The sequence below is a fragment of the Procambarus clarkii genome, chromosome 35, assembly GCF_040958095.1.
Source record: "Procambarus clarkii isolate CNS0578487 chromosome 35, FALCON_Pclarkii_2.0, whole genome shotgun sequence".
Taxonomy (NCBI): domain Eukaryota; kingdom Metazoa; phylum Arthropoda; class Malacostraca; order Decapoda; family Cambaridae; genus Procambarus; species Procambarus clarkii.
The window spans coordinates 35,063,818-35,090,567 of record NC_091184.1 but is presented as its reverse complement, the minus strand read 5'-3'; the positions used below and the strand labels follow the sequence as shown (position 1 = coordinate 35,090,567).

At 45.1% G+C, this 26,750-nt stretch overlaps 2 protein-coding genes across 2 annotated transcripts; one reads left to right on the top strand and one right to left on the bottom strand.

Annotated features, from left to right (window-relative positions):
* Positions 1-313: 313 nt before the first annotated feature.
* Positions 314-14,545, bottom strand: LOC123768551 (uncharacterized). The gene is made up of 14 exons (XM_069336023.1): positions 14,514-14,545; positions 13,862-13,878; positions 9,423-9,554; positions 8,558-8,953; positions 7,480-7,717; positions 6,552-6,745; positions 6,165-6,361; positions 5,753-5,911; positions 5,517-5,661; positions 4,318-4,438; positions 3,325-3,421; positions 2,383-2,494; positions 1,469-1,634; positions 314-870 (listed from the first exon to the last, which is right to left on the bottom strand). The coding sequence occupies exons 1-14, from the start codon at positions 14,543-14,545 to the stop codon at positions 621-623; spliced, it is 2,256 nt and encodes a 751-aa protein (XP_069192124.1). The 3' UTR covers positions 314-620.
* Positions 14,546-14,918: 373 nt separating this feature from the next.
* LOC123768436 (uncharacterized) lies at positions 14,919-26,444 on the top strand. The gene is made up of 15 exons (XM_045758976.2): positions 14,919-15,078; positions 19,545-19,687; positions 20,364-20,529; positions 20,857-20,933; positions 21,161-21,302; positions 21,426-21,521; positions 21,776-21,864; positions 22,663-22,756; positions 23,135-23,193; positions 23,303-23,421; positions 23,849-24,020; positions 24,234-24,401; positions 24,610-24,749; positions 25,015-25,120; positions 26,164-26,444. Exons 1-15 carry the CDS (start codon positions 15,021-15,023, stop codon positions 26,269-26,271), a joined length of 1,737 nt encoding a protein of 578 aa, XP_045614932.1. The 5' UTR covers positions 14,919-15,020; the 3' UTR covers positions 26,272-26,444.
* Positions 26,445-26,750: the final 306 nt, after the last annotated feature.

Here is a 26,750-nt window from a genome sequence, read left to right as displayed (position 1 = left end):
TGAGCAGCACCCGAGGCAGTGCTCATTCTGTGGCCCCTCTGGCACCTGTGTATAGTCCCGGTGGAGGGAGGGAGGGATATTGACCCTTATTGACCTCCCTTAGAGCCCTACATGAAGTGGAATTATTTTATTACGATCAATTTTGTAAAGAAATATCACAAAAGCAATTAAAAAAACAAAAAGGTGTAGGTACCATGGATAAGAGTCGGATGTAGTTGATGGATTTATAAAACAAGATATAGATCCAAAATATGCATTGTATTATCCTGCACACATTGTATTATCCTACACAGTGTTGTAGAACGGACCTTCGTGTAATATTATACATCGAACGGGATTTTCATCCTAATGGGAATAGTAATCTTTGGAAATTTGGAAAAACATCTTCTGGAGTCTTATGCCGGAAGGTCATTAGCCATCATTGGAAGTAGATATCTGCATCTTAAGGGCTTCAGAAGTTTCTCTTAACACCAACGGTGGGTATTAGAAGCTCCTCTAACACCAATTTCTTTGCCAAACGAACCCCCTAATGCCAAGTGTATTATTTCTGAAGACCCTCTAACACCAGCTGTTGGTGAGTAGAGAACTTTTAACACCAGCTGTTGGTGCCTGAAGAACCTCTAACACCAGCTGTTGGTGCTAGAAGGAGCTCTAGCACCGACAGTGGGAGCCTGGAACAGCTCCAAGACCAGGGTGACGGAGGCTACAGCCACTCCCACTAGCCACATCCAGAACGCTCCCTGGAGCTGCCACAGGGTGAGGCTCTTAGATTTGCACTGGCATTTCTGGACAATTTTCAGACGACAGCCAACGGGGTTGAACGTTTGGTACATGTATTCGACCACCCCGAAGGACCGCAGCCACCGGATTCTGCAAGATAAAGGAACATTAGCAATTCTGGGATTTAGAGAGAGAGAGAGAACGGGAAGTAAGACGTTCCAGAAATATTCAATTGTCTTTCTTAACTGGAAGAGGCAGAACTTGTTTGCTATAGAAAGAGGAAGAAGAAGAAGAGGATTTTAGCTAAACTAGTCGTCTCTTATCTTGACTTGCCACTCCGCAAAAAAATATAACTATTATACCGAAATAGAAATGAACGTAACCAAGCAATAACCGCCCTAACCTCTCAAGGCCTATACATAGAAAACGTAAGTATTATGGAGGGAGGGTACTCTTTAGCAATACAGTTTCAATACAATATTACAATACAATATATTACAATACAATACAGGCATTGCATAGGGTATGTCCAGACTGGTTGTATGACCAAGAAAGACTCCTTAAATGTAGGTGTCGAAAGGACAATAATATACGTAGAGGTCTACCTGATGTAGACCTTAGACCTAATAAATGTTCAGAGCTAAGTCCTATATACAGTATAAATTTTCACTGTTGTTAATCGCCTTATATGGAATGCAAAACCAAGAAATCAATATAAGAAATTCTATTACACTTTCTGCTGACTTACCGTTCGTTTACTTGTTCTTTAAGCCAACTGTTTTTATTAATCATGAAGCCAAGGAAATCCTCCTGAAGGCTCTGGGCTGCCAGATGGATCCTGCAGGGAGCTCTTCCTACATTGCCCTCCTGCTTATTGAGCGCCGAGGCCTGCTTCAAGTGGGCGCTCTCACTGCCTGGAGCGTGGCAGATAACAAGGTGCTTAACGGAGACTTAGAAATATTCTCAAGTTAATTAAATTGTGATGGGCGGTGCTTCTGTCTGAGTCAGCAGGGCCAGATTCACGAAAGCACTTACGCAACCACTTACGAACCTGTACATCTTTTCTTTAATCTTTGGCGGCTTTGTTTACAATTATTAAACAGTTAATGAGCTCCGAAGCACCAGGAGGCTGTTTATAACAATAACAACAGTTGATTGGGAAGTTTTTATGCTTGTAAACTGTTTAATAAATGTAACCAAAGCCGTCAAAGATTGAGGAAAGATGTATACGTTCGTAAGTACTTGCGTAAGTGCTTTCGTGAATCTGGCCCCAGAGGTCTCGAGGTTTGAGACTTAACCTCTGAAATTCATGTCTTAAGTTCTCTCTAAAATTGAATATCTTGAAAAACACTTTCATATCAGATTTCTCCTAAACACAAACGTGACTAAATCGATTAAGAGAAGACAAATTGTAATCGCAGATTTAAATATAAATTATGTGTGATTACAACTGTGTTTTCATAATTGATTCAGTCACATTTGGATTCGGGAGAAACTTGAAATTAAAGTCTCACATATGAATAGAAATTTTAAGTAAAACGTGACTGAATCCGTGACTGAAACTATTAACCAAAAAAAGGGTAGCCCCATTAAACTTACATATTATAATTATTATTAAATATGAGGCAGAGCAAAGAATACACAAAGGTATGACCGACTCACTAAGGTATACTGTCTTGCTGTATATGATCATACGCGCTATATCGTTGTCCTGATCCGCGGTCCATATAGACAGCCTCTTGGCGATCGCCTTCAGGTTCTTGTTAGACGTGTTCTGTCGGAGATAAGATGAACCGGTTGTCTTCCAAGACGTGACCGGATGTAAAGCAGTAACCTGCTTTAATAACCGGGGCATAAAGCACTTCTGATGAGTTCTGAAGAACTCATCAATCACCTCATGACTGGGAGATTAGTAATGGCTATAATCACAGGCTCTTTTCCTCACTAAGTCGCAATAACGTGGCTGAAAAATGTTGACCAAACCACACACTAGAAAGTGAAGAGACGACGACATTTCGACGACACAATCTACTTGAGAATGGTCCAGGACGGACCGAAACGTCGTCGTCCCTTCACTTTCTAGTGTGTGGTCTGGTCAACATTCCTCACTAACAAAAACACACAGCTAGAGACCTCCTCAGATGACACACTATAACTCAGAAAGTATAAAATAGAAAACACAGAAAAAGCTATAGTATTTCTCCCAGCAATACTAAACACTTTCAAGACAAATATCTCCTATACGAAGGAGTTCCTTACAATCGTTAAGGAGCAACTAATCAACGTGAGATTAATTGATGAAAGTTAATCCACTTAAGAGGTTTACAGGCATGAGTAGCCATAAAATCAAGATCAACAAGATGTGCGTTAATCAGATTGATTGATTGATGAAGATAAAGCCACCCCAAGAAGGGGGGGGACACGGACATGAATACTTACACGGGCACTTACAAGGGCACTTAAACGGGCACTGGTAAGTGGTAGACTATTGGGAGTGAATGTGATCTTTTCGTTAATTAGAACCGCGAGTCTACTCAACAATGACTCAGTGCTTGGTGAGGTGAGGTCAGGTCACGGGGGAAGACATGCTTGAGAATATCTTACTATGAACAGCTTGTGGTTGGGATCACTCTCAAAGATGACGGGAATGAGGTCAGGTTGGTTCAGTAGGTCAAGAAGAGAGTCCAGAGGTTTCTCATACCTGTCGAGAAGATAGATTGGATCACGTATGATCTCTAGGGATACCTGGGTTATGGGATTAGAAAATATCCACAGTGGCATTCATCATTTCGAATATGTTTATATGTCAACACCCATTCTCCTGTTTCGGTAGTACTTTCTTGTAACTATGTGCATCATAGTACAAACATTGACGTACCATTCACCATTCCATTCACCATTGACGGTCATTCCATTCATTGGCATTGACGCACTAAGCAATTAAATAGTAGAATTTTGTACTATTTACTATATAAACTCCACAAAATGAAGCTAAAATACGAACTTTAAATATTCCTAGGCCTAGTATAGCACACATATGTACTATATTAGGCCTCAGATATCGTGTATTAGGCCTAGGAAGGTTAGGTTAGTTTAGTTAGTCTTTGAAACATAAAAACAAAACCTTTTCTGGCGAGTCCAAATTCAATAGTACACATTGGTACATATTGTCTCTCGGTATATGTACTATGGTCCTCATCGTCACTAAGTACTACCAAAACAGGACGATGGGCTGTATATTGTGCCAAAAGACGATTAAGTGTACCGTGATATACATAATACACCTTCAAGACGCCACTAGAAACATCCATAAGAAGTAAGATACACTTAAAGAAGTTTGGGGAGGGAGATGGAGTGGGGAGGGGGGGAGACCACACAACACACACTTCACACACTTCAAAAAAGAAATTGAAATTGAAATAAGTTTATTGAGGTAAAATACACACAAAGGGATGAGGTAGCTCAAGCTATTCTCACCCCGTTCAGTACATCGTGTTAATATAAACATAGACACACATCACAAGCAATAAACATATTACCGAACATTCTGAGAGAAAAACATATAGATTCTCCTCCTTAAAAAAGAAGTTAGCGTACTTAACGAGGGAGAACCAGGCAGTTAGGTTGCCGGAGTAGACAGCTCCCAGGGTAATGGTGACCCCCCAGCTAACAGCTACGACCAGACGACCACTCACGCTCCTCGGCTGCCGGAGGTCAGCTGGTGGTAAAGGTCAAACGTGTGAGGAAGGCTGGAAGGTCAAAGCCAGAGGCAGGAAGGTCAAAGGTCAGGTTCCTTCCTGTCCCCCCAGTCATGGCCTGACGAGGAACAGGAAGGAATCTGACCTTTGACCTTCCTGAAGGTAGACGACAACTTATCAAAATCCCCCCACCCCCACCCCCACGAAGCACGAATAATTAATCGATAATTCTTATCAAGATGCTTTTCATCGAGGATTTTTTCCCCACATAATTTATAATCCCAACAAAGGCGAGCAACGACATATTTGTTTATGTACTAACGTCTTGGCTTTTTCTTTCCGTAGACAAGCACGACGTTAGCCCTACTTCTAGACCTTGGAAGTGGACGTCTCGCACATCTTTTTAAGGAAACTGAGGTTTACACAGGTTGGTCCAATGGCTTTCTTAACATCTGTGTTGAGAAGGAAGTTTTTTATCAACTTTTTTCCTTTTGCGATGTTGCAGATTGACAGTTAGAATTGGTAATGGAAAGGAGAACCAGAAAAATTATGTTTTCCTTCTGTTGCTTCGCCTTGAAAATTTTTTGCATGTCAGTCATGCAAAATGAGAAGCAAGGAGTTTGGTTTTCTCTACAGAGGTGGATGTTCCAGAGCATCAGAATTACTAAGTTGAGGCTTAGAGGGCATCAGAATTACTAAGTTGAGGCTTAGAGGGGCATCAGAATTACTAAGTTGAGGCTTAGAGAGCATCAGAATTACTAAGTTGAGGCTTAGAAGGCATCAGAATTACTAAGTTGAGGCTTAGAGAGCATCAGAATTACTAAGTAGAGGCTAGAGAGCATCAGAATTATTCAGTGATGGCTACAGAATCATCAGATTTGCCAAGCAGTAGTATAGAGCCATCAGCAAACACCCATTTTTAACAGTAATTATACAGTATGGCATCTATAATTACCATCAGTCATTATAATTCTTGCTTGCAACTCACCCACAGAGTACAGGAATACGTTCATTATTATTCAATTACCCAATATTACCATTACTAGTATCTCCTGCAGCAATCAAGCAACGCTGACGAAGGCGTCTGCGAAGACCCACCTTGGTTGACGAAGGACATGAAGACTAGCCAGAGGGCGTGTGTGGGGGTCGAGTAGAACTGGGGGTCGAGGGAAGGCAGGACCCTGGCCACCACCCACACCCCCAGGGACACCACCAGCAGGTGCGCCCCGATAAGCAGCCACGTCTGTCAACCAAAAGGACGGGACGGGGTAGCGTGGTTGACAGTAGGCAATCATATCATTCCCACACACACACACAAGCAGCGTGGTACTCACCGAGCCTGAGAAAACATTGAAGATGAGGAAGCTGGACTGGGCCTCTCGAGGCTCGGCGCTGGCGAAGGTCGACCTCATCACCACAAAGAACTCGGTGAAGTCCACCACCTTGTAGCGATCCTCAATGATGCTGCACGTGCCCAGGTCGATGTCCGCCTCCTGCCCCACAGTTTATATATATATATATATATATATATATATATATATATATATATATATATATATATATATATATATATATATGTATGTATATAGTAGTAGGTATCCATCAGTCTCTGAAGTATATTATATATACATATATATATATATATATATATATATATATATATATATATATATATATATATATATATATATATATATATATATATATATATATATATATATATATATTCCTCTTAGCGAGACTAACATCATTAGCGATAGCGGTGATCTGCGTGCCCTCAGAATGGGCAGCCCCACACTGCGCAGCGGCGCTGTTGACCAGAGTGAGGTTGAGGTCACGTGTAAGCTGCATCAACACCTGGCCCACGTAGCCCGTACACCTGGTCACCTGGCGGGGCCCCGACCCAGCGTTGTAACACCGCCCCACCGCGTTCGACACCCGCTCTGCAAGCGAGTGAACACCGGTGCTTTGAGAACGAACACACTTGAGGGGTGAACATCTGTTCCGTATGAACACGTGAACGCGCCACAGCGACCCTCCTCTACGGTATGTTTCTCTCCCTTAATTAACATAGATATAGGCACAGTGTTAATGGAGAATAACCCCAATGTGGCCTCAGAGAGCTGCACTTACGGGAGTCCGTCGGGTAGCGGCTCACTACCCTCAACGCTGCCTGGAAGAAGTTCGTCACGTAAGATGGTCTGAGAGGTCTGAAGACCTCAAAGTGGGGCTGACGGACCCCCACCCACCGCCCTGCCTCTCTGGCCCTCACGCCCGCAGCTGTAGCCTCGCTCACCAGCACCACCCAACCTTCAGAATACATCAACCTTCAGGTAAAAAAAAACTAAATTTATTTGAACTAAAATACATTTCCCGGTTACATAACCTTATACAATATGTATCTTTATTATTCTCCGAGAAAGCGCAACAACGGCACGACAATGCGCCAATTGGAAGGGACGTGAGTAGAATTAAGAGATGGGATGTGAGTTCGAAGTGATGGGAACGGTGCCTATAACTTCTTGAACCATCGAGGATCGAGTCCCGGCCCCTGCAAAGAAGCGAGGCCGTGGCTGTACCGACCAGTCGAAGATGCTGAAACATCAGAAGACTGGGGAAGAAGCAGGCTTCACACCTGTTCCGACAGAAGGAAGACTCTTTACCTCCTAAGATACTCACCTCGTGTGCAGGAGAGACTAAGATACTCACCCCGGGTCCTGGCCGACCACCGGAGCCAGGTGAGGCGCTGGGTGAGGCGGATGAGAGGAAGCGTGTGGGTGACGGGTGAGGCCCTCCCCGCTCCTAGCACCACCCAGTGGACACGCTGCTCGTCAAAAACATAACAAAACACGTGTCATAAACCCGCGAACGTCGTTTGTTTCAATGGAGGGGAAGTCGCTCTGAACATGCACTGAGAAAGAACTTATCGTGATTCAAAACAAGTGAAGAAAGCCTCTACTTCAATGAACCTCCACCACACTAATACGAGGGACTTCCACTAAAGTAAACAAAGCAAGGGATACCCCAACCCCCCTCTCCCTTCCCCTCCTCTGCCCCTAACAGTCCAGGACTAACCTCGTCAAAGACTCCGACTCTTCGAGCGGAGCGGACGAAGCAGGCCGCCCAGCTGGGAGTGCCAAGGAGTGCCACTGTCCACTCGCGACGGTTAAAGCAGAGGGACTCCTCCGGGGTGGTCATGGTGCCCTCGCTGAGAGCCGCCAGGGACCGGAACAAACACACGCCCACGCCCACGGCCCCAAGAACACGCATCACCTCCCTCGTCGCCTCCCACACCTCATCTGTCACGGAGGCGGGGTCACTTCGTATACAAGACGGTTGGCCAATGGATTTTTAGTTCTGTTAAAATCTTCGTAACCAAACGTAAGCTAGTATAGTTTAATCCAACCTGACCTAAGGTAACTAATGATGCGAGAACATTTACAGCATCCGACCTGGAGGTTCGACTGAATGTTTCGAGTGCATATTCTTCTTCGCATCGTTAGCCTCTCTCTCTCTCTCTCTCTCTCTCTCTCTCTCTCTCTCTCTCTCTCTCTCTCTCTCTCTCTCTCTCTCTCTCTCTCTCTCTCTCTCTCTCTCTCTCTCTCTCTCTCTCTCTCTCCCCCTCCCCTCTCTCTCTCTCTCTCTCTCTCTCTCTCTCTCTCTCTCTCTCTCTCTCTCTCTCTCTCTCTCTCTCTCTCTCTCTCTCTCTCTCTCTCTCTCTCTCTCTCTCTCTCTCTCTCTCTCTCTCTCTCTCTCTCACTCTCTCAAGGTGGTGTCAGACCTTGGTCTCGTTGCCAACATAATCGTGTGTGTAGCTTAGTTTACGAGCTCGGGAAGATTACGAGGCCGTTATCGACCCAAGCGCTTACGCGGCGCTCGTAAACTGCTAAACATAAACAAAGCCACTATGTTTGAGGCAAGATGTACAGGTTTCGCAAGTGGATACGTGAGTGCTTGGGGAATCTTGGCCCCAGGGTGGAACACTCTCCCACACACCAACACACGACAATAAATGGCGAGAATTTCCTAGACACAACTTTGACTGGGAGGCATTTAGAAAATATACGACAATAAATCGGTTCAAAACAATATACGGTGGAAGGAGTGTAAGCGGACGCCAGGAGAAGGGCGGCGGGTACCTGAGCCACACTGGGTGACCAGAGCCACCGCAGGCACCCGCAGCTGCAGAAGGAGCTCCCCAGCACGACTTCCCAGCTCCCCTGGCCTGGTGTCGGCCTCACCGAGCGCCACACGGCACTCCTCCTCCGTCAGGTCCTCCGAGCCATCCCACGCGACATCCACGTCGCTCGCAACTGTCGTCTCGTTGCTCGAAAAATTAGAATAGACGAAGCCAAGAACCATCTCACTGTCGTCCAAGGCGTCCTGCCTCATCAGGGCTCCTCCGACGGCCTCCGGAGCTGCCGACAGTCTCTGGTCCAGTCTCAAGATGATGCGAGTCTGAAGGGAATGTCTTCGAGTCACACCGGAGGAGGCGTCGGGAGGTGTGTAGTGGCCCGCCGCCCAGCACATCATCACTGTCAACATCGCAGATCACACCGTCAACACAATATAAAATACCAATGTTTCGGGACAACTGGTTTTCTGCATTACAAGGCAAGGGGGGAAAAAGCGCCAAGCCATTACGACTATATAGCATTTGAGAAGGGGGTCAGGATAAGGATTTGGGATGGGACGGGGGGAAAAGGAATGGTGCCCAACCACTTGGACGGTCGGGGGATTTAACACCACCCTGCATGAAGCGAGACCGTCGCTCTACCAATCCAGTCCAAGTGGTTGGGCGAAGCTATTCATAACAGGCTGTAACATGGCTGTGAACAAGAGCAATAACATGATTGTAAATAAAATCTATAACAGGGTTGTGACCTACCCTATCATGCCGTGAGCGAGAAATGTACTATGACCACGAACTAGAACTTTAACAGAGTGATGAACAAGAACAACAAAAAGGGCGAGTAACAAGGTGAACAAGAGAGTGTGACTCACCTGAGCACACCCACATGAGAGCCTTGGCTGGCATCACTAAGGAGCCGAGGTTGGCCCTGCGCTCCTCTAGACTACACGTGAGGAGGAGGGGGTAAGGTCTCAACGCCTTCCTGGAAGACGTCTGGACTTCGACTGGAAGACAAGGCAGAATACGCAGACCAACAGTAACGTGACCTTCTCTCTCTCTCTCTCTCTCTCTCTCTCTCTCTCTCTCTCTCTCTCTCTCTCTCTCTCTCTCTCTCTCTCTCTCTCTCTCTCTCTCTCTCTCTCTCTCTCTCTCTCTCTCTCTCTCTCTCTCTCTCTCCTCTCTCTCTCTCTCTTTCTCTCTCTCTCTCTCTCTCTCTCTCTCTCTCTCTCTCTCTCTCTCTCCCTCTCTCTCTCTCTCTCTCTCTCTCTCTCTCTCTCTCTCTCTCTCTCTCTCTCTCTCTCTCTCTCTCTCTCTCTCTCTCTCTCTCTCTCTCTCTCTCTCTTCGAACTGATTGACCAAAGCTCTAAATATTGACCAGAGGGCTCCATTCTCTGGAAGCTGCTCACTCCATGCCCTGCACACTCCTCCAGCCTATATACTACATTCATTGTATAATTTCATGAATCAATTTTTCATACATTGTATCTATCCCAAGCATGAGGGAAATTTAAGCACCTCGCAGAGATCGCTGGAGTGTTGGACAACTTCAGAAAAACTAAAGCCTTTTTGATGTATTGTTTAGCAATTAAGATTACTGAATAACTTTTATAAGAATTGTTTTAATTGCTCATACAACTTTTATACTATTTATTACAAAGTTTCTCTATAATTCACGTAGATTTCATATGTAACTTATAAAACAAAAGTCTCGAACTTTTACTGAGATTCATGTAACTTGTTCTCAGAGTTTTTCGGTTTCAAGCCGTAATTACATGATAAGAGAGAGACTCTCCACGCGAGTGTCAGATGGCGTGTGTGTGTGTGTGTGTGTGTGTGGAGTTGCACTCTCCAGACTCTGCTTTAAACTCGCTTTATGTTGCAGCTGTAGACTACATCAGTTGGCACTATTCCTTCCCCCCCCCTCCCCCCGCGTCCAATCCCAAATCCTTATCCTGAACCCCCCCACCCCCACCCCTCCTTCCAAGTGCTATATTGCCGTAATGGCTAGGCGCTTTCTCCTGATAATTACCTTACCTTATTGAAAAAAAACTCAGTCGCCTCAAACCGGTGACATCAAGAACAAGATAAAGGTACAATTTTTTTTTTCCTGTTGACCGATTTAGAATTCTCGGACGTCATTTTTTTATGAATATATGTAGCGTTATCAATGGGTTTTTCTCCCAAGACCTCACGGCAGCGGACTGACGGTGCTGTTGGTACACTGTTGTTGTACATTACCCTTCGCCAGGAGCGGCTTTCGTCTCCGCTTCCCATGACACTCAAGACTTATGTTTACCTTTTTAATGATACGGCTATATATAGCCGTATCATTAATAATTATGCTGTTATCGTTAATAATACCGTAAATCACCGATATTACCCTATCGTTAATCACTATCATTACATAATTATCACTCTTCCTTCTGCTTGGTCTTGAAGGAAGCCGTCGGCCTCGGGTGCAAGAGCGCTCTGACGATCTCTGTCAGGAACCCGTAGGTGCGGGGCTCTGAAGTCCACCTCCTGGGGCTCGTGCGGCCCCCCAGGGTCTGCTTCAGGAGGCTGGGGTCGTTCTTGCTCCTTGCTGGGGGTGGTTCTTCTCCGGCCCCGACCACGGCGGTCTCCGGGTTTGGAGGTCCCTGTGCCCTTTTTCACCAACTTCGAGGTCAACAGTTCCTGCGACGGCGCTGGAACCAATCGTATTAGCGTCCGCCTTTCCATTGGAGGCTTTCGGCGCCGTGGAGAGAGGGGGGGGGACCTGCTGCATGGGTAACAGCTTCTCCTCCATATCAACGGGGAGATACGACTCCTGGGGGACGGGATAACGGGGAGATACGACCCCTGGGGGAGGAGATAACGGGGAGATACGACCCCTGGGGGGAGGGGATAACGGGGAGATACGACCCCTGGGGGAAGGGATAACGGGGAGATACGACCCCTGGGGGAGGGGATAACGGGGAGATACGACCCCTGGGGGAGGGGATAACGGGGAGATACGACCCCTGGGGGGAGAGGGGATACCGGGGAGATACGACCCCTGGGGGAGAGGATAACGGGGAGATACGACCCCTGGGGGAAGAGGAGAACGGGGAGATACGACCCCTGGGGGAAGAGGATAACGGGGAGATACGACCCCTGGGGAAGAGGATAACGGGGAGATACGACCCCTGGGGAAGAGGATAACGGGGAGATACGACCCCTGGGGGGGAGGGGATAACGGAGAGAAACGTGCTTATGGATGCTTAGTGTGAGGGGGGGAGGGAAGAGTACCACTGAGCTAATAGACCTTATCAAGCCACTTCTGCAGACGTAAATATCATTAAAAAGGTTTCGGGAGCATGAACGAGCGAGCCAGTCCATCCTTGAGGCCAGCTGGCCCGTCTCACGCAACGACAACACTCCTCTAGTTACCAGACGCGGCAGAAGAAGGTAGAGAAGATCCACGAAACATGACAAGGAAGCGTGAGACGTAATACGTAAATGGTTCAAGGAGGTCTTACTGCCCCAGGCACCACCAAGGAGGTAGTAAAAACTAACCATAGTAAAAATTCAACACAGGAAGAATTCAGCCCAGCCTCCTGAAATAAAATTACTTATAGTAACTATTTGGTCTATGATACCAATATATATATATATATATATATATTGATGGACCCCCAAAAAACTTTAATTGTATTACTGAATTCCGACCAACCTGAAACTTTTATAACTGCAGTAAAAATATAAAATCCTAACCTAACCTCTCCTAGTAATACTAGACCTAATACAGGCCATCTTAGACCTAATATAGTACATATCTGTGCTATACTAGTCCTAGGAATGTTTTTTTTTTTTTAGCTTTAGGTGATGGACCGCTAGGTGGGTTTCTGGCGGTCCATCACCACATACTGGTACTTTCCACCAGATGGTTACCATAAGGACTAACATTTCAGGAGGATAAGGAGCAAAAAACAGTGAGTGGTAATACCAATACATAAGAAGGAAGACAGGAAATGTACTAATGCAGTACGGACCGGTGTCATCAATTAAATATTCACAGTAGACTACTACAGTGAGTAACGAGGAGGCAACACAGTATTGTATCTCTGCTCGTGAACAGAAGTTCAGGGGGAGAAAAGTCATGAATAACAAATCTGTTGGAATTTTGATGACAAAATCACAGTGATCTCGCAGGAGAGGAAGAGGCGGATGGAATATGTTCTATTCTCGCCTCTCGTTAACCACAGTCCTTCACTGGGGACTGTCATACAAGCTAGAGGAGAGAAAAAAATGTAGTAATTGGCCTGATAACCGAGTACGTTTTGGGTGGGATTACGGTGAGGGAAGGAAGTTCCTAATAGGATATGATCGCCAGGGAAATACACAAAGGGCAGTTTTTTCAAACTATCCTATTTTTACCCCTCACTTTAACGAGATAACAATCGTAAACAGACTGAGAAAGTCACCGGAGCAGGACGGGAATCGAACCAGCGTCCTGGGTAATCCCAGACGCACACCTTACCCCCCTGGACCACGACATGGTAATGATTATACATCATGGGATTCGTCCAAATCCACTGGAAGTCTGGAGAAACCAGCTGGTAGGCACTCCAACATTTGACATATAATCCCCTCCAAACACTCTGGTGTAGGTAATAGAAAGCTCCAGCAAACTCAGATACGGACTCTCCCATATCTGTGTATAAAGACAAAATACAGCTAAAGAGAATCGTGACAGAAAAGAACTATGGGAGAATGAAAGACAACATAGATACACTCTGCAGAAACCGATTTTAACCCCGAAGGAGTTAGATCAATGGCTCTAACACGACTCTTTGTTGTATAACTTGTGTTGTCCTTCACTTGGGAAAGAAGTTATAAAATTAACTTTTAAAGTCGATTTTAAAACGTCAATGGGCTCGACGTGTATCACTGAAGCAAACGGGAAATGGAAAAATGTTGTTGTTGTTTTAAATTTAGCTACTCAGAACGATATGTCCATGTAGCACGGGCTATAGTGAACCCGTAAGGAAACAACATTATGATTCTTCCAACGCTAGCTCCGGACCTCCCAACGGAAACAACATGTTGTTGTTGTTTTAGATTCAGCAACTCGGAACAAAAGTTCCAAGTAGCACGGGCTATGGTGAGCCCGTAGTGGACTTACCTGGCACAGGAGCGGGGCAAGTAGCACGGGTTATGGTGAGCCCGTAGTGAACTTACCTGGCACAGGAGCGGGGCAAGTAGCACGGGCTATGGTGAGCCCGTAGTGGACTTACCTGGCACAGGAGCGGGGCAAGTAGCATGGGCTATGGTGAGCCCGTAGTGGACTTACCTGGTACAGGAGCAGTGCTGAAAGGAAACAACAACTGGGATTATATTTTATACATCAAACAGGATGAGGTGATGTGAAGTGCTACAGGCGATATTGGCTGGTACAGTTAGTGGAATGTGAGGCGAAAACTACCTCTTGGTCAGGACTCTTAGAGAATGGTAAGGTCCGTGCACCTATGGTGGGTGGATCAGTGTCTTGAGATGTTGTACCACAGCTAAGTCTAATCATCTATTATCGTAGTGTCTGCTGACTCCACACGTGCCATATGTGCTTTCAGCTTGAAATCTCCAAAATTATTTGGCTGACTTACTGCGAAAGTCACCTACAAGAGAGATCTCTGGTGGTTGAGTTCTATTATTCCAATCGTCTCATCCATGGTTCACCAACGGGCCCGTGGATCAGACTATTGGAATGATGATGAAGAAAGTTGATCAAGGATCTAGTCTGCACTCTTCGCCACATCCCCGAACTGCTCTGCTACTTAGCGAACTGCTCCAAGTATGTACCACAAGCGACACTGAACCTTTCTGAATAACGACGCGGCCTCTGTGATTGAGCGAAGGGAGGCACCAATCGCAGCTATTCCCGTAAGTGATTTAGTCAATCCAACCCTTCAAAGGCTTGTGCTTCTCAAGAATAGATCGTTATTTACCTTCGACTTTTTGTTGCCTTCTGATTTGGCATGGTCGAGGGACATATGCAGAACGGTGTTCTTGCACAATGTTCTTGCAGATATTCGTGTTAAAAAGGTGTTCTTACAGAATATGTTCATGTTGCAATGTGTTCTAGTAGGTAGATGTTCATACATGGAAGGGATCTTGTAAGTGTTCGTGCTGAGAGAAAAAGAGTTCGAGCAAAGTCTTACAGTTGCATCAGCCCAGAAGTTACTGACAAACATGACAGGAATGTCCCGTCGTACATGAACAGAAATACAATAGTGTTAAAACCACCTTGATTACTTAATTGATTTTGAATTAAGAAACACAAAACAACGGCGAACATGGTCGTGGGAAGGACCTGAAGATAGGCCGGGTATATCAGTGGTGGGTCGTAGAAGACCCGTCGGGTATATCAGTGGAGGGGTCGTGGATGGTGGGGGGTCGGGTATATCAGTGGAAGGCGTCCGTTCTCCCTAGCCACAGTGTCTCCTGCCGCAGCCATGACCGGAGCGCTCACCAGGACCTTCCTGCTGGGGGTCGCCGCCCTCCTCCACACAGGTACTGCACCAAGGCAGGACCACCGTCACACTACTGACCTCAGGGGACACTAGTACCAGTAACTCTCTCTTAAGGAAATACAGTTTCTAAAAACCAGTTGTCGACTTTAAAGTTCCAGACAATATTATTTAATTTCGTTGTGTTATCATTGAATTGAGACAGGAATAGACTTCAGACACATATCCAGTGCTCCCATACAGTTATCACGCAGAAGTGAAATAATACATACATATATATATATATATATATATATATATATATATATATATATATATATATATATATATATATATATATATATATATATATATATATGTCGTACCTAGTAGCCAGAACTCACTTCTCAGCCTACTATGCAAGGCCCGATTTGCCTAATAAGCCAAGTTTTCCTGAATTAATATATTTTCTCTAATTTTTTTCTTATGAAATGATAAAGCTATCCATTTCATTATGTATGAGGTAAATTTTTTTTTATTGGATTTAAAATTAATGTAGATATACGATCGAACCTAACCAACCCTACCTAACCTAACCTAACCTATCTTTATAGGTAATGTTAGGTTAGGTAGCCAAAAAAAAACTAGGTTAGGTTAGGTTAGGTAGGTTAGGTAGACGAAAAAACATTAATTCATGAAAACTTGGCTTATTAGGCAAATCGGGCCTTGCATAGTAGGCTGAGAAGTGAGTTCTGGCTATTAGGTACGACATATATATATATATATATATATATATATATATATGTCGTACCTAGTAGCCAGAACTCACTTCTATGCCTACTATGCAAGGCCCGATTTGCCTAATAAGCCAAGTTTTCATGAATTAATTGTTTTTCGACTACCTAACCTACCTAACCTAACCTAACCTAACTTTTTCGGCTACCTAACCGAACCTAACCTATAAAGATAGGTTAGGTTAGGTTAGGTACGGTTGGTTAGGTTCGGTCATATATCTACGTTAATTTTAACTCCAATAAAAAAAATTGACCTCATACATAATGAAATGGGTAGCTTTATCATTTCATAAGAAAAAAAATAGAGAAAATATATTAATTTAGGAAAACTTGGCTTATTAGGCAAATTGGGCCTTGCATAGTAGGCTGAGAAGTGCGTTCTGGCTACTAGGTACGACATATATATATATATATATATATATATATATATATATATATATATATATATATATATATATATATATATATATATATATATATATATACACATATATATATACATATTTATAATTAGGGTAGATATCTATTTCAACAACAAAACTTTCTTGGTAATATTTGCAAAACTATTTCGAGTGCAAAATGGGCTTCCCAGTGCAAGTAGGCCTACGTAATCTTAATCTACCTTTGCCACTGAACCCAGCCTCCAAAAATGATAGTGCTGATAACAATTATATGGTTGAACGAACAAAAATGCAATGTTGCAGCCAAAAAAAAAAGTTTACGTTAGGTACTATTACTTTTATAAAGGCCCATGACAAAAATCAAACCTGAACTTTCCTAATGTCTGATCTTCAAATTTTGTTCTGAACACCTCTGCTTGCAATGTCAGCAGCTGCAATATGGCTGACAGCCCACAGAGGCTATCAAAGGAGCAAAATGAACAGAGCAACAACTCATAACTCACACGTGTCACCCCCCCTGTTGCAAGATGTCTGTTCCCTTTTGAGGCTAACCCACGTGTAAGAGAGGCGTCTTAAATGAACTATGCCGGATGGTGGTCGTGTCTTGCTCGACCCAAGGACTTAGGCGGGAAGCTGGAGTATGTCGGTTAACGTTAAAGTTTATAGATGTAGGGAGAAGCGTTCACGGGGACGACGACGTGTTTTAATGTGACTGTTTAGTCAGCTGCGTAATTCAGTGTATACGGCTTGGGGCAAGCAACCTGTCCTCTTAAAAAGAACGTCGCTTTTGGCCGTTTGCCCGTATGGCCGAATATGGACGGAATTTGAAAATGAAAAAAAAATTGAAAATAAATTTGGGATTTTTTTTTCAACAACAGTAAATTAAGGGTCCTCTGATAGGTTAGGTGGGCAGGAAATTCTCATAAAGTTTTAAAACGTTATGAAAAACATTAATTTAAAGTGTCCTCTCATAACCTCTGCGCGTACGCCGGACGACTCAAATAGAAAACGGAACAAAACGTCACTTTTGTGAGTCGATTTCATTTCAAATTACGTCCAAATTTGGCCATAGTGCGCATACGAGCCAAAAGTGACGTTATTTTTAAGAGGACGGGTTGCTCTGTTTACCAATCAAACAATAGAATCGAGGGCTGCTCAAGCGAGGTGAGAATCGCTTGAGCAGTCTCATCCTTTTGTGTGTATTTTACTTCAATAAACTTATTTCAATTTCAACTCTCTCGAGGTACACACTCTTACATTGGCTCATATAACTCACTTTACTATTGAGCTTCCTATCTATCACTGCCGCAATTGCAAGCGGATTTCAGAAATTCCAGTGTGGAAACACAGGCTTCAGTTTCCATGCACAACACATGAACACCTCCCACACACCTGGCATAGCCACGTGTGTGGTGTAATTATCGCCGACACGTCCGCTGTACTCGGCCGAACTGGCGAGAAACGTCACTCTATTCAGGACACACACCTGGTATGTGTTTGGAATATGTCATAAGTCTCTCAGATCCCACCTTTTGCGAGCACCTGTTCTAGGTGCTTGCAGGTGAACCAAGCAGGGCCAGCCTTGGGAGCCAGCCACGGATATATCTTGAGGTTATCTTGAGATGATTTCGGGGCTTTTTAGTGTCCCCGCGGCCCGGTCCTCGACCAGGCCTAGGAAGCAGCCCGTGGCAGCTGACTAACACCCAGGTACCTATTTTACTGCTAGGTAACAGGGGCATAGGGTGAAAGAAACTCTGCCCATTGTTTCTCACCGGCGCCCGGGATCGAACCCGGGACCACAGGATCACAAGTCCAGTGTGCTGTCCGCTCGGCTCCCATAGGAGACAATGTTTACTCAATAATCAGTAGTACGTACTAATTACGTCTTTTACTCCCAAGACATGTTGACCAGACTACATACTAGAAAGTGAAAGGACGACGACGTTTCGGTCCGTCCTGGACCATTCTCAAGTCGATTGTGAATCATGTCTCAAGACATGATTCCCCATTCACACTTGTGACCACAGGGTCGGGGAGGAGAGGGTGACCATTGCTGTAATTAGCATCTCAATTATCCGAAGACCTCGTTCCACTGGCAGGAGGTAATTAATGATGAAGATGATGGTGCTGTAGCTAACAGCTTCTGCAGCCTTCGACCTTCAGTCGTAGGGTATTGGCGCAAACACAATCTGAGAGTCACTAAAGGTGAATAAACTCGGAGTTACCCCTCTCACAATTGCTTCGTTTGACCCACGTACATTGTTCTCTATACACAATGCAGGTCGCGAGTCTGGTGTGATCACGGCTATATACCCTTACGTGACCAGTGCTAACCCATGAATGATTCTGTGTCCGGTGCGATATAACAAGAGGGACAATTCAAGCAGCGTAACCTGATGCAAGTCAGTTAGAGATGGACCATTTGGCTCTAAATTCGCCTGGATAGGAAACGCGGCCGTCTGTGGCAGCTGTGACCTAATCAGATTCGATGCTTGTTCGAACGACCCTCCACATGACTGCTTCCCTTCTCGTGTACCGTTATATAAGGCTGAGTTATAGTTGGTGCAAATACTGAGATCGGGTATGGCCGCTCCACCTGTGAGAAATGTACACGCTCAATACGATATCCGTGACCGTGTAGCATCGCCCAGTATGGGAGGCTGGCTATCGGTCAGTATTTATAGACCCCGAAATGAGAACAGTTCTTCAGGGACATATCCAACCTGGTGATAGTCCAAGGTGAATTATTGTTATTCATATCCACAGGCTCCTATGTGCACGATACCTTGCATCTCGGGTGTGTAAACTTTAGCTGAGAAATGCCTACATTGTTTACACCTAGGCCTAAAATAGTATTTATTTGTACTAAATTTGAACTAAGATATTGTATTCTAAGCCTATAATTGCTTATTTAGGTGCTGTACAGGTTAAGTTACTTAATTTCTGATCTAGTTTTAAAAATGCCATTTTTCCAGTAGTACAAAAAATGAACATTTTAGGGTATCCAACGGTCCATTTTCGCCCGTTTACCAAATAGCTGCCATTAGAACTAGCAATTTTATTGGGAGGACAATGGATTCCCTGGAAACACAAACCGAAACTGTCTCTATTTTCCGCTTGTTACAACTTGTAATAAAGTTGTTACATCTTGGCTTAACGTATTTATGACGTATTAGAACGTTATTACAACTTGCTGTATTGGTTGTTATAACTGATTAGGAGGCGTTAAAACTTTGTTCGAATGTTGTACCAAAGTCGTAGTTTCGGTGTGTGTTTGGCGGGTTAGGATAGGCCTACCGGTGGAAAGTAATCATCTGTACTCTTACCACCTGCAGGCTGGGCCTATGAGTGCGAGTACGTGACGATTGGGGACGCGTGGGAGTACAACTATGGAGCCGTGTTCTCTGCCCCGGCCCCGGCCGACTTCTCAGGGCTCGTCCTCGACCTGTACTTCAACCGACCTGTCGATTCCATTGACGTAAGTGTTCAAGCAGCCTCGAGTTACTCCCATGTTGATATACTTGCCTCAGAGTGTCATTATACTACAACCATTATCGTCTGTTACTCTCATTATATCACACTGATACCTGATACTCTCCTTATACCACACTGATATCTATCTGATATCATATTACAGATCAGATATCAGTCATGCCAGTAAAATAGTACAACGTGATTCAGACGCTCTCACTATGTTATCTTCATAACCCGACCCAATCTCTCGTAGACCTGTTATCCTTGCCACTATATCCACCTAGTTGTGATAACTATAAGACAGGATAACAGGTCTCGTAGACCTGTTATCCTTGCCACTATATCCACCCAGTTGTGATAACTATAAGACAGGATAACAGGTCTCGTAGACCTGTTATCCTTGCCACTATATCCACCCAGTTGTGATAACTATAAGACAGGATAACAGGTCTCGTAGACCTGTTATCCTTGCCACTATATCCACCCAGTTGTGATAACTATAAGACAGCTTCATGAATCCTCCCGGAAGTATTTGCATCCCCTCAAGCACCGTAATCCCTTACGGGCTCACCATAGCCCGTGCTACATGGACACTTCGTTCTGAGTAGCTAAGTCTAAAACAACAACAACAACCGGAATCCCTGGCGGCGTGAGCTCATAGGCCGGGTGTTCTCCCGCAGTTTTACGACGGAACGACGGAGAAGGTGGACGACCACCACTTCATCCTGAGGGAGGACAGCCTCTCGGGCTCAGCCGGCGACGTCATTGAGTTCAAGATGCAGGTTCACTTCCCCGGAGCCCAGGCGGTGGTGACAGCCGCCACGCTCAACGGTGTTCCCCTGTGCGGTGAGGCCAACAGACAGCTTCAGTTTCCCCCCATTTCTCTTTCCCCATTTTGGTTAGGGTTCTTTGGTACCATAACCAGATACAAAGAGTTACCTGTGGTTATAGGACCCTCCTCCCCTCTTTCCATCGTCAGATATATGACCCCCCTACCGTTCCTAAAGTTAGTGCCTTGAAAAAGCAATATGGCTTGGAATATGTTACATATGTAATTATTTATAAGCGAAATGGTGATTATAAGCAATAAGTCATATATGTGCTGTCTTGTGCGAGAGCAGGTGGCTACCGTATGCTCTTTCTGGTTACCTGGTTTTATTTTCTCCTTCACAGAGGGCGGTTATACCACGGTGACGCCCTTCCAGAACCCGTGTGACCCCACCGGCATGAGCCCCTATGACTACGCCCAGGTCAGTGAGATAGAGATAGATAGATATACTGAGATAGACATAGCTTCCTCGTGGCCTTTTTTTATTTGTATCCTTATCTTTCTCATTTCGATTCCTAACAACTCTCTCTGTTCTTTTCCTCTCAGTCTATATCGTCTGTATTTGGCTGGAGCTTCCCTCCACCCGGTTCTCATCTTTAACTTTTACCTTCACTTATATTCGCCATTGCCTCACTTTCCCTTCTTCAGGTACTGTGCATGGGTATCCTCTTCTACGAGGCTGAGAGGTCTGGACATCTGCCTGCCGATCAGAGGGTCACCTGGAGGTACGACTCCGCGCTTGACGATGGCTCCGACGTGGGCCATGACCTCACTGGCGGATACTATGACGGTAAGAGATTGAGAGACAGAGACAGAGACAGATAGAGACATACTGAGACATTAGTCTAGTACCCCATCTATACCAGAAGTTAACACGTCTCTCTTTCCCTTCCCCCCCTCCGTCCCACACCAGCCGGGGACCACGTCAAGTTTGGCTTCCCCATGGCCTTCAGCGCCACCATGATCGCTTGGGGACTCCTCGACTTCGCTGACGGATACGAGGCTGCAGGTGAGTGGCTGAGGCTTCCTTCCTTCTTGGAACAGTTCGAGCTCAAAAGTTTAGTTGTGATTAAAATCTCCTTTCCAGTTCTGTTTCAGACGATCTTAGTTACAAGTGATCGAGCTTCAATTCATGTAAACAATATTCTTCTTGTAACGAACACCGTCAACTGTTATTGGTGAACATTTACAAATTCTTCTGTACTGTTTACAGAAGAATTCTTCTTTAATTGCTCTGTACCTAAAGTTCATACGTCTTAACAGGCCAGACAGAATACGGTCGAGACGCCCTCAAGTGGGCCACGGACTACTTCCTCAAGGCCTACACCGCCCACTGGGAGTTCTACGGTCAGGTACGAAGCCTCTCTGCTTCGGGGATTTTTTTCGTACACTTTCAATCGCTCTTCGGAGTTGGGATTATTCCAATTTACGGGTGTAATCTTGTGCGGTTTACTCTGTATGTGGAAATATTTTGTAAACTAAATTTGTGGATTAGATCTGTAAATCTTCTGGATGGGAGGGGGAGATTTTTTTTTAATTTTCATCAAATCTAAAATTATAATTTGGAATTCTTACTGAATTTCTTGCGGATTTGAGAGAGAAATCTTCAAAATTTTATAGAATATTGTATGAATTCTTATTTCAATATATATTATTAATAATATAGTATACATATTGTTCTAACCCACAAATTTAGTTTACAAAATGTTTCCACATATACAGCAAACCGCACAAGATTACGCCCGTAAACTTGGAATAATAACATATTCAAATTTCAAACAAAAAATGAAAAAAGAGATATGACAAATTATTATTAATCAAAATAGTAATAATAATAAATAAATAAATAAATAAATAAATAATAAACGTTATCACACATACATTAGTTATCAGGTTTGACAGACAAAACAATACGACCTTGAGACTGTTGACCAGACCACACACTAGAAGGTGAAGGGACGACGACGTTTCGGTCCGTCCTGGACCATTCTCAAGTGACTATGAGTCCCTTGAGACTCATAGACACTTCAGTCATAGCCACTTCATAGTCATAGCCTCAGAGACTATGAGTCTCTTGAGACTCATAGTGTGACAGGATATAACAGTTTATTTGATCATTTACAAATCATTTATTAACTTGTATATTTCAGGTTGGTAACGGTGGTATCGATCACGCGTACTGGGGTCGCCCGGAGGACATGACTATGGAGCGTCCCTCCTATAAGATCGACGAGCAAGCGCCCGGTGAGTCTTAGGGTCACCTCTCCGGCTGGTGACTTCTCGAACTCGAACTCACCAGTTGGAGAACTCGTCTCGAACTGGTGATTTGCGTCTCAAGCTTGTGACTCGAGCCATGTTCCTGTGACATGCGTCTCAAGCTTATGACTTACTACTCTAAGCGATATTATGAATTACATATTTTGTGACGAGTTGACCAAGTATTGTCCTCTTGCCTGATGTTCTTTACTGTGATACCTGTCATTGGAACACTTAAGTGTCTCACAGAGTTGTCTAATGTCGCCTTCAGCACCTCGTTTGTTTACACTCACGCCCGCACTCATACACACATAGCTACACATTCACCTATCGTGCATTGTAAAGTACATTAACTATCTTCGACAGGGAGTGAATTGGCGGGAGAGACAGCCGCCGCCCTCGCCGCCGCCTCCATCGTCTTCAAGGTGAGTAGGGCCTCTGACCATAAGTTATATGTAGGACCTAGTTAACCGTCGATAAGCACTATCATCAACACCACCATAACACAACTATCGCTCTCTCTCTCTCTCTCAGGACGTCGACCCTGCCTACTCCGCCCAGGTGCTGGCTGTGGCAAGCGAACTATACGAGTTCGCAGACGCCAAGCGCGAGCACTACCACATCTCCATTCCTGACGCCGCTGGCTACTACCAGTGAGTCTCCTGGCCCTCCCGCGTGCCCCTGATTGATGATTGATTGATGAAGATTAAGCCACCCAAAAGGTGGCACGGGCGTGAATAGCCCGTAAGTGGTGGCCCTTTTGAGCCATTACCAGTATCAAGAGCTAATACTGGAGATCTGTGGAGGTGCGACTGCACCCTGCGTGACGGGAGATGTCTCCCCCGTGGCGTGCCCCTGTGGCCAAGCAGGTTATACGAGACATGTGATTGGGTAGAGAGAGTAGACCTATTAGTATTCACATTCGATGACTCTCATTCAATGGTAAAACCACAGTTAGTCTTACTATGTTCCTATTTCAATTAGCTCCTACCATGTCCCTATTCCCAGTGGGTCTTACTGTGTGCCTAATCCCAGCAGGTGCTTCCATTCCCTAATCTCATTGGTATCTACCCCGTGCAGGTCGTGGAGTGGGTACTACGACGAGCTACTGTGGGCTGCTCTCTGGCTCAACCGTGCCACAGGGGACTCTACCTACCTGGACAGAGCCCGGGGCCACTATGCTGAGATCCCCGTCACCCCCAACAACAAGCTGCAACAGTTCTCCTGGGACGACAAGAGGGCCGGAGCCTTCGTAAGTCCTCTTGCTGTTTTCCTTCACCGATGTAAGGAGTATTATACACCAAGAAGTATACGCAGCTTCTCTGTGTATGTATACATATACAGAGTTAACTTTAGTCCTGGACAACGTTCAAGACTAAAGTATACTTGCTGGTTGCTTGGAAAGTGTTGTGGTGGTTGTAATAAGTCTTAAGATAAACGATGGTAACGAGGCCTCTCCTGACAGAGTCTGGGGACGCTGCTGGACCCGGACTTCACGTCCTACGCGACAGACATCCAGGCCTACATCGAGTACCTGAAGAACGAGGCGACCTACACCCCTAAGGGCCTCGTCTACCTCGACACTTGGGGACCCAATCGCCACGCCGCCAACGTCGCCTTCCTCTTCTTTTGGGTAATGGAAAAAGGATCCTGTTGGCGATTGTTTATCACTCAGAATCTTCGGTAATGTGTTTTATATATAATTCTCTTTACGTATTACTTGTTTGAAAGCAAAGGGAAGTACGGAGAGAAAGTAATGTTAACTTTGATACAGAAGAGTTTTATTTGGCACGCGTGAACTCTAGCTCTCTATATGAAGGATTATGTTCTGCGTCTTTCAGAACGCCAACCAGGGACTAGACCCCGAGGAGAACCGCCAGTGGGCCACCAAACAGATCGATTACATCTTGGGAGACACCGGACGCTCCTTCGTCGTCGGCTTCGGCGTGGACCCTCCCAGGAGGCCCCATCACCGCTCCAGGTACTCTCTCTCTCTCTCACACACACACACTATTGTCACTGGTGTTTTTCCCATTTCAACTACAAATTTCTCACCTCAAATATTCTTTTTAAGTTGTCAATATTGCACGCACTTAATCAACTATATCAACAAAATATAATCGTTAAAAGCAGATTCCCATCAAACTTCCAATTCCCGACAAAAACTTCCGTTATACGTGACGAAAAACCGAACTATCTAAGGAGACTAATTCCCCCCTCCCCTTCCCCCTTTCCTGCCCCTACAGCTCGTGCCCCTCACTACCGGGAGCTTGCGATGACGGCTGGGCAGACAAGCAGCCCGGACCCAACCCGCAGACTCTCTACGGCGCTCTGGTCGGCGGACCTGGCCAGGTAAGACACTACCTCTGCTGGCCCTTTCCAGGAAAGATTGTCTTTTGTCTGTTCCTTTACCTAAATGGGCTAGCAGTGGCTAGGGGCCTGCTCATACACCTCCCTCCTACCTTTCTGACAGTTGTAATTTAATGCTTTGAATATTTACAGCTGTATTTGTTTACAGTATTTACATGTGAAAATTGGGCATTGCATTTGGACTCAATTCGTGCTATTTATTTGCGATCTTTGTACTGATGAAGATCCTTCGGATGTTTTCCTCTCTCTCTCTCTCTCTCTCTCTCTCTCTCTCTCTCTCTCTCTCTCTCTCTCTCTCTCTCTCTCTCTCTTTCTCTCTCTCTCTCTCTCTCTCTCTCTCTCTCTCTCTCTCTCTCTCTCTCTCTCTCTCTCTCTCTCTCTCTCTCTCTCTCTCTCTCTCTCTCTCTCTCTCTCTCTCTCTCTCTCTCTCTCTCTTTCTCTCTCTCTCTCTCTCTCTCTCTCTCTCTCTCTCTCTCTCTCTCTCTCTCTCTCTCTCTCTCTCTCTCTCTCTCTCTCTCTCTCTCTCTCTCTCTCTCTCTCTCTCTCTCTCTCTCTCTCTCTCTCTCTCTCTCTCTCTCTCTCTCTCTCTCTCTCTCTCTCTCTCTCTCTCTCTCTCTCTCTCTCTCTCTCTCTCTCTCTCTCTCTCTCTCTCTCTCTCTCTCTCTCTCTCTCTCTCTCTCTCTCTCTCTCTCTCTCTCTCTCTCTCTCTCTCTCTCTCTGCCCTATTTGTAACCCAAATTTCCATTTTATCAAGTTTTCATTTTTGTCCTTTTCTAAATGTATGTGTGTGTGCACGTGCGCCACTATTTCTAACAAGTTTCTACTACACACCAGAAGGTGAAGGGATGACGACGTTTCGGTCCGTCCTGGACCATTCTCAAGTCGATTGAGAATCGACTTGAGAATGGTCCAGGACGGACCGAAACGTCGTCGTTTCTTCACCTTCTAGTGTGTGGTCTGGTCAACATTCTTCAGCCACGTTATTGTGACTTATCGCCTGCAAGTTTCTACTACCTCTCCCGCAGGACGATTCCTACACGGACGACCGTATGGACTACGTCCACAACGAGGTCGCATGCGACTACAACGCCGCCTTCGTTGGAGCTCTGGCGGCCTTGGTCGAGCTCCACTGAGCCCACCTGAAGGAGGGAACGAAGACGAGAGTTCGAAGTCTGAAAAATTGGTCCCTCAAGTTCTTCTGAAATTGTCCCCAAAGGGTCCTCTCACGTTATCTCCTGATGACCCAAGAACTTAGAGACATTCCTTACGAAGATTTAGATTATTAAATGGACTACATCCACTGCAACGATCTATTTAATGTATCCTCTTCAACATGTTACTCACAGTTTTACACGTGAACTAAATATTCCAGGCCTTCATTGCTAATTTAAAGTCATCTTAAAATAAATCATTTTATAGTACAGGGTGGGGGGCCCCAAAGGTCTGAAACCATGTTCACTAAATCAGGAGCCATGTTCCATTAAGCCTGGAACCATGTCTCGCGAGTCTTGGAACCCTGTTCTAAAAGCCTGTAACCTTGTCCTGTAAGTCTGGAATCTTGTTCTAAAAGCCTGGAACCATCACTCTTGATGACATTCACAGTGTGAGTGCT